General features: G+C 38.0%; 1 protein-coding gene across 1 annotated transcript in view; it reads left to right on the forward strand.

Annotated features, from left to right (window-relative positions):
- Positions 1-2508: 2508 nt before the first annotated feature.
- LOC119412236 (rac GTPase-activating protein 1-like) overlaps positions 2509-7661 on the forward strand; it is a 6591-nt gene continuing 1438 nt past the window's right edge. Inside the window, exons 1-14 of the mRNA XM_037679217.1 lie at positions 2509-2596; positions 3074-3276; positions 3447-3601; positions 4561-4630; positions 4740-4793; positions 4960-5037; positions 5153-5279; positions 5401-5537; positions 5630-5794; positions 5880-5975; positions 6127-6325; positions 6471-6576; positions 6706-6838; positions 7012-7153. Coding sequence (XP_037535145.1) covers positions 2509-2596; positions 3074-3276; positions 3447-3601; positions 4561-4630; positions 4740-4793; positions 4960-5037; positions 5153-5279; positions 5401-5537; positions 5630-5794; positions 5880-5975; positions 6127-6325; positions 6471-6576; positions 6706-6838; positions 7012-7153 — 1753 coding nt within the window. The remainder of the gene's footprint in view (positions 2597-3073; positions 3277-3446; positions 3602-4560; positions 4631-4739; positions 4794-4959; positions 5038-5152; positions 5280-5400; positions 5538-5629; positions 5795-5879; positions 5976-6126; positions 6326-6470; positions 6577-6705; positions 6839-7011; positions 7154-7661) is intronic.

The following is a 7661-nucleotide window of genomic DNA, read 5'->3' on the forward strand; positions in this document are numbered from 1 at the left end:
AGTCTCTGTCCATCTGGTATATTTGAGGTCATCTGGTTCACTACAGTTATATCCAATAAAAGTATTAAAATGTAAAAGTATGTAAAACTAAAACTATGTGTGCAGTCTGAGAACCAAAGCGCTGGATGATCTTGATAAAAGTTAAAATCCTGAGACACTAAAATATATATATTTTTTAAATGTGGAAATTGTTTTGGCTCCAGGCTGGCCTTCAAACTTTATCTTACAAACCATTTGAAAGCGACTGAACGTCTGTGCAGGTCTCATAGTGAAGGGTTTACTCTGCTTCACATAATGTTACCGCTTGATGATATATGTTGCCTGTCTGAATAATCTGCTAAGGAATTACCAGTCCATGAACTTTTTATTATCATGCATCATATATGAAGGTCTAAAAGGTAAAAACATGCACATATGCTAAATGAAAACAATATTTTCTGAGGAACTGCTCCACAATTATTATTATTAATATTAATTAAATTACTTTATGTTGTTCTTGGTCAAGTCTGGGATTACATTTACAGAAAGAACAAACAGTCCACTTAGTTGAAGAAAAAGCAGACAATGTCTGCCGTAAAAGAGAGTGTTAAGAGTTAAATGATCCATGACTGAAAGAAATGTACCTGTAGACATGAATTATTGATGAAAACAGAAAGGTTTTATTGACTGACAGATCCTATTAGTTGAGTTCAGCCATAATGGACTCACAGTTCTCTCTGGACATGCATGCAGTACTTGGGGTGGAGTGTAATGCTAGATCAAATAATTTACCCATTAAAATAAAAAGAATCAAACAGGTATGCACAAAATGACTAATGTCTGTTGTTTAGTTGTTTAAACTAGAAGCTGTGTATACATACATGTACATTTTGCAGCTGATTCATTGTGTTCTCTTTAAGAACTGCACAGCAAAAGTAGAGCTGCACCCAGATATGCCAGCAGTGTTTGATGAATGATGCATCTTTGTGCATCCCGTGGGCAGGATGAAGACAACACACAATTGCAGACTGTTTCAGAGGATTTTATTCACAATTTTCTGTCTACAGATCTGTCAACATCCTTACACACTTAACTAACTGGAAAAAAAAAATACCTAAAGACAGTACGATAAAAGGTCAAATATTAAATATTGGTGTTAATGTAGTTTCAAATCCCATGTGGTGTAATACATTCAAGAATCACTTAAAATAATCCAAAGCATTGCATGGTTGTAATTTGAAGTGTTACTCTGACTGAACTGGAACGCAATTAAACATTTGTACAGCTTGAACAGAGGTGCAGTAATGTTTATTATTGTATTTTATTGTTATTATTAAGGTTGCATGTAGTTTTTTTGAACTACTGTTGCAATATTTTAAAAGATTTTACTGTCTGAAATGGCTGCTGTCGAGCTGTTAACTGGACAAAGAGTTACGGTTGAAATAATGAAACTAAGTCATCAGGTAAAATATTGGTAGAAGGATGTTAGAAATGCAGAAAGACAGAGGAGCTGTATGGATGCAGTTAGAGAGGACATAGAGGTACAGTAGATGGAGTGAGGACAGAGGATGCAGACAGAGTGAGATGGAGGAGGATGACTAGAATTGGTGACCCTGAAAATGGCACAGGTAAAAGAAAGAGGATAAGAAGTAATTATTAAAGAATAAAAATGAAGACATAACATTTATATATAACTTTTTAAAGATGCAACTACTTGTTAACAGTCTATCAATGATCTAAAAAAGCATTACCTTTCAGTTCATCGTTCTTGTTAAATATTTTTTAAATTTCTGAGGTCATTTGTAAGACTAAATAACAATATTTAATGTATTAGGATTCAAGCTAACCGCTCTGAGACATAATTAACCAGGGATGAAGTCTATGAAACAGTAAACTTTTATTAAAAATGTCCAACAGTGCAATATAAAAACCTACCTGCAGTTACAACGGCTGTCGCTTGGGGGCGACAGAGCGCATCAACTTCCGGTTTGAGCTGACGAGGAAGAAAACCGGCGCTGATTTTGAACTGAAGGAATTTGCAAACAAGCAGGTGTGGCTCGGTGGATGCTGCAAATAAAATTCTTATCTCTGCTCATTAGATCGGACGCTCTTATATTACATGTCCAGCTGTAAACTGCATCGCACAGGTAACTTGTTTTAAACTTTATGAATTTGAGTTTTGGCAGACTTAGCGACTGACCAGCTGTGTTCAGCACGAAGTTGTTAGCACGTCGCTAACTTAGCGTAACGTTTTTACCTGGTTTGCCTTATTTTTTATTGCCATATAGCTTTTATTTTAATAGTAGTATACAGTGCAAGCAACATGATTTAATTTGCTGCATCTTTGTACTGTAGCTAATAATTCGTGTTTATTCAAGAAAGCATGGAATGCAGTACAGAGCGTCTTTTAATTCAGGGCCCTTCATCTCCAGCAACGACTCCGGATGTCGAATAAAGGTTAAACTACGAGCACATTTCTCTACTAATCTAAGCGTATGTCTTGGTATAACAGAGCTGCAGTGAAGCATAATGGAGAAGATGTCTGTGATGAACCTGTACAACCAGTTTCAGAGTCTCAGAGCTCAGGTGGACGGTGTGAACGAGAGCATTGAGCCACGTAAGTTCTAGTATCTGCCACATCTTCAAGTTTTCCACTGACACGAGGTAGAGCTTTCTTTGTTGGGTTAGGATTGTTTGCAGTGGCAGAAAACTCCAGTTAGTTTAGTGGGAAGGTTAATATTTGCTGTAGTGTGTATCTTTTAATCATGCAAGTTTAGCAAGCATAGATGAGTGCAAATATGAAGCCATTATGATTTGTTTTAATAGTGAGTAAAGAACCTCTTGTTTACTAAATAAAGAGTGATATTTCCTAGACTACACACACGTTATAGATGATGTAGTCAGCACAATAGAAGTTGCAGTTGACTTCACATGTTGGGACTTTCACTCATTTGCCACCTAATTTATTTTTGAAAAGATTAACTTTGCTGTGCTTCTGTTACTGAATTATACATGTTGTGTGTTCTGATAGACCCAGTCCTCATTTATGTCAACAGCAATTTATTTAACATCCTCCTTGTGTTGTCTTATGTAGAGTTCCTCCAGATGGCAGTGAACTTTGAGGAATGTCGTAAGAAGTGGCTGATGTCAGGTGACGAACTGGTTTCCTGTAAAGAAATGCTTACCAAAGCAGAAACAGAAAAGGGAGCCCTGGAGGTTAAGCTAAAACACGCTCGAAATCAGGTGGATGTAGAGATCCGGCGGCGGCAGAAAGCTGAGGCGGTTTATGAGAAGCTGGTTGGTGCCACGCAAATTTGCTGACAAACAAATGACTGTTTTTGAGTAAAAAAAAAAAAAAAAGTCTTGATTTTCTTTAATTGTTTAAACATTTTTCATCAGCAGGCAATTAATGTACATTTTTCTGTGTGGATCTGTTTCTGTCACCGTGCTGCCTTTTGCGTATAAAGGAGCGGCAGCTACAGCTGATCCGGGAGCTGCTGATTTCAGAGAATAATGGAAGCAGTGTCCACTTAAGTGAGGAGCAGCGGTCGGCCCTGGCCTTTCTCAGCGCCCACTCCCAGGCAGCACAAGCTGCCAAAACCAACCGCAGGTCCAGCCGAAGGTCAGCCTCACCTAACCTAGTTCTGAAATGTGTCTTTAACTACACTGTAATATTTAATAATAATACTTATTATTATATATATGTTTAATTATTATTATGTTAACTCATTTATATTCTATATATATGTTATACGTCTTCTATTTACAGTACTTATTTTTATTATTCGATACATTATTATTATCTATTTGTTTTAATTATTAACAACTAATTCATAACGCTTAAGCACTGAAATGACAAATCAGAGTTTTATGGCTAACTTTTAATTCAATTCAGTTTATTTATTTAGCGCCAAATCACAACAAAGTTGTCTCAGGAACATTCACATACATAGAAAAGCCATTTATTATAGTTCTTTATCAAAGGAAGCAGCACTTCACTTAAAAAATTAAGGATATCGGGGTCAATAAATCGGTGCACCCCTACTGCTTATAGTTGTAGGGGTGCTTGGTTCAACAGAGATGGGACTTTTAATTAGTCTAGCAATAGTACTGAACAGAAACCTAGAGTTATTAGTAACTACAAGTTTACGTAGTATTCTGTACCTGACAAAAGAGAGGATTTTTGTTGTATTTATATGGAAGAGGATTAGGACCATTGTGGAATATTTTTTCTTTTTCTGTATTTTGATGTTTAAGTCACAAAATAAAAAGAAAAAAATCTCCCATGGCCCCAATCCTCTTCCATAAATGTACTAATATCAGTATTACATAAGCATAAAACGATGAATGCACCCAACACATACACAACAGTTGCATTTATTTGTGGGCATTTACAAGACTGATGGTGTTAAATATAGGCTTTTCAACTTGTTTTTCTCTTCTGTGACAGCTTGTGTGTCCTGTTATAGTTCAATTATGAATCAGTTGTAATTTATGAAAACCTGAATAGTCTCCCAAAGCATGTCATTGTCTAAGAAGCTGTGCGCACCATTTTATAAATGACGTTAGTATGTTTTACAGATTAACAAGAATCGAGGAATCTACGTCTTTGCTGTCAGATATCAGCTATGATCAAACAGACGACTCTTTGGTAAAGATGCTCCTTTTGTCGACATTTCAATTACATTAAATTAATTTAGGAAGCAGAAATAATGCACCGGCTTGTATTGTGCTAAACTGTTGCGCTGCTTTATTTTTAGCAGTGGGATTCCTCAGGAATGAAGAATGTGAGACTCCGCAGACGGCAGAAACGAGTTAGTCATGTCTCTACTCACGTTCTGAATAAAAGCCTCGTTTTTTCACACTGCTGCTCATAGTTTAGACATTTTCTCTCAGATGAGGCTTAAAGGCAGTGGTTGCTTTGATCAGCTGGTGTTAAAGTGTCTTTCTTGTTTTGAAAAATAACGTTTTAAACCGCAGCGTTCGTCAAGAAAAGTCTCAGATGTTCCTCCGCAGGCAGTGAAGAAGCCACGCTCCACTGGGCGCGCACCAGAGAGGGTAATGCTTCCCCCTGGAGCTGACGGTGCTCCATAACACATAACTTTTTTAAATGGTAGGTTATTCTGACCTAGAACGATAAAGATCCCTAATGTTTTTCTTTCACGTGATCCAGATTAACGAGTCTATCGTGGCTAAAACAACGATCACTTTGCCTGCGAGTGGTGGTGTTGTTGAGACCGTGTCCACCATTGAAACTGTGCCTTACTGGACACGCAGCAGAAAGAAGAGTGGTGAGAAGAGTTTATTTTCTTTATGGGACCTTAGATGTTGCTTGATTTAATAAATTTAAATGTATGAATCAACTAATTTTGCCTGTTGAGATTTCTTCATGTTTTACCCAGTTAATGATTGTCTCTCCAGTGTTGGGGGACACGATCATTACCGACCAGTCTGAGACTGTTAGTGAGGCTCCCAGCTCACAAGCGTCTGATGTTCCAGCCCGACTTCAAACTCCCCGAGCCAAAGCAGGAAAGAAGCACCGCTTCATCTCCAAAACAGTAAAAACAACAAAGTTCTGCAACCATAATTCTACTTTTTAAAGCATAAAATGCTTATTAACTGCAATAAATCTCATCTTTGCTTCACCAAGGTTATCAAGTCTGAGCTCTGTGGAGCATGTGGAAGAAGGACAAAGTTTGGCAAGCTGTGTCTCCGCTGCCAGGACTGCAGGACTGTGACGCACCCTGAATGTCGTGAGCAGTGTCCTCTGCCCTGTAATCCTACAGCTTTTGGGACTCTCATCAGGGGCACAGAGGTGCGTCTGTCTTCCTAGGTTTCATTTAGATAGCTGCTGCAGTTATTTTCAGCCTAATCGTGTGTTAAGTAATATTTCTGCGTAGGTCACCCTAGCTGACTTTGCTCCAACCACCTCCCCAATGATCCCAGCTTTGGTTATCTACTGCATTAAAGAGATCGAACGCAGAGGACTTCATGAGGTGAGGCAGGCTCAAAGAATGTTTTTTAATTTGCTTTTTAACTTCATTTTGACACTAATTCTGGTTTTAGTCATTCCATTTTAGCTGAAAGAGTATCATAGTTTGAAATAATAACAGATGCTCTTTTTTTTCCATTTGCATTTTGCTGCAGGTTGGTCTGTACAGAGTCTCTGGCCAGGAGCGTATGGTTAAAGACCTGAAGGAGAAGCTCATTCGAGGAAAGACTCTGCCTCTCCTCAACAAAGTGGAAGACATCAACGTGATAACAGGTGTCCTCAAAGACTTCTTTAGAAACCTCCCAGAGCCGCTGCTCACCTTCCACCTCAATAAAACCTTCATGGAAGCAGCTGGTGAGACTTTTGAGACTCAAAGAATTACTTGCTAAATTTGTAGAGGTCACAAAACCCTGTTCATGAAATTGACTTTCTTTGAATTCCCTCCTGGGGATAGAGAAAATAGAATATTAATATTATATGTACACTGTATTTTTTATAGAAATCCAAGATGATGGCAACTGTCTTGCCATGTTATATCAGGCTGTTAGTGAACTTCCTCCACCCAACCGAGACACGCTGGCCTGCCTGATGATCCACCTGCAGAAGTATGTACCATATATATATTTTAACCTACATTTTGTTTATAACTCTTTGAACATGCCGTAACCTTCTGCAGACAGTTTTCAAAGTTAAGTGATTAGGATATTTTCAGCACTTTTTTTTTCCTCCCCCAGAGTGTCTCAAAGTGCACATACTAAGATGGATCTACACAACCTGGCCAGGGTGCTTGGTCCTACCGTGGTGGGCCATGCTGTTCCTGACCCAGACCCTATGACCATCCTGAACGACACCAGCAGACAGCCGAGGGTAAAGGGAATGAGAAATAATTACGTTGTCTTTGCATTTGAAACACTAGTACTTAGTTTATAAACTTCACTACTCTAAAAGTATCACACGGCTGAGATGATGTTTGTGATTTTAAAATATTCTGTCCTGAAGTTTTTTGACAACAACCACAGGATTTATTACTGTTCTCATAGGTTGTAGAGCGCTTGCTTAGTATCCCAGAAAGCTACTGGAGTCGGTTTGCTCATCCAGATAACGCAGGGATGGAAACGGATCTTCACACCGACACTCCAAACAGCTTAGGTAAACCGCTCCTACAGTATATGTATACTGACGGTACATAAAAGGGCCTGTAAAGTTTATTGTATGATGTTTTGACAAAGCTAGTGGTCTCACAAACCCATTTTCACGTACTCGCTTGGTGCAACAAAATGAATGAAATATGTTGGTTTTATGATGCATTTTTACTCAGTGCTGGTAGACTCGTCTACTCCACTGTAAAACTGTCAAGTGCAAGGCTGCAAAAAAATAAAAAACAAGTCAAGGCATTGTTATCCATCTATCTATCCATATATATTTTTTCCATCTATATCTCTATATTTTTATCTGTAGATCTTTATATTTCCATCTCTATAGTTATATCGCTATATCTGTCTATATTTCTAGCTCTATCACTTTATATCTCTATCTATATATCTATGTATGTATGATCCTACATATTGTACACAAACAATCATGGATGTGTAAGAGAGAAATCTGACAAGAAGTTTATTTGTGTGTTTACAAGGTTGTGACACTGAGCCACTGCAGCCCTTCCACTTTATTTGTGTGTGTGTGTATATAT

This window comes from Nematolebias whitei, chromosome 7 (genome assembly GCF_014905685.2).
Source record: "Nematolebias whitei isolate Nwh7 chromosome 7, NemWhi1, whole genome shotgun sequence".
In the NCBI taxonomy this organism is placed as follows: Eukaryota; Metazoa; Chordata; class Actinopteri; order Cyprinodontiformes; family Rivulidae; genus Nematolebias; species Nematolebias whitei.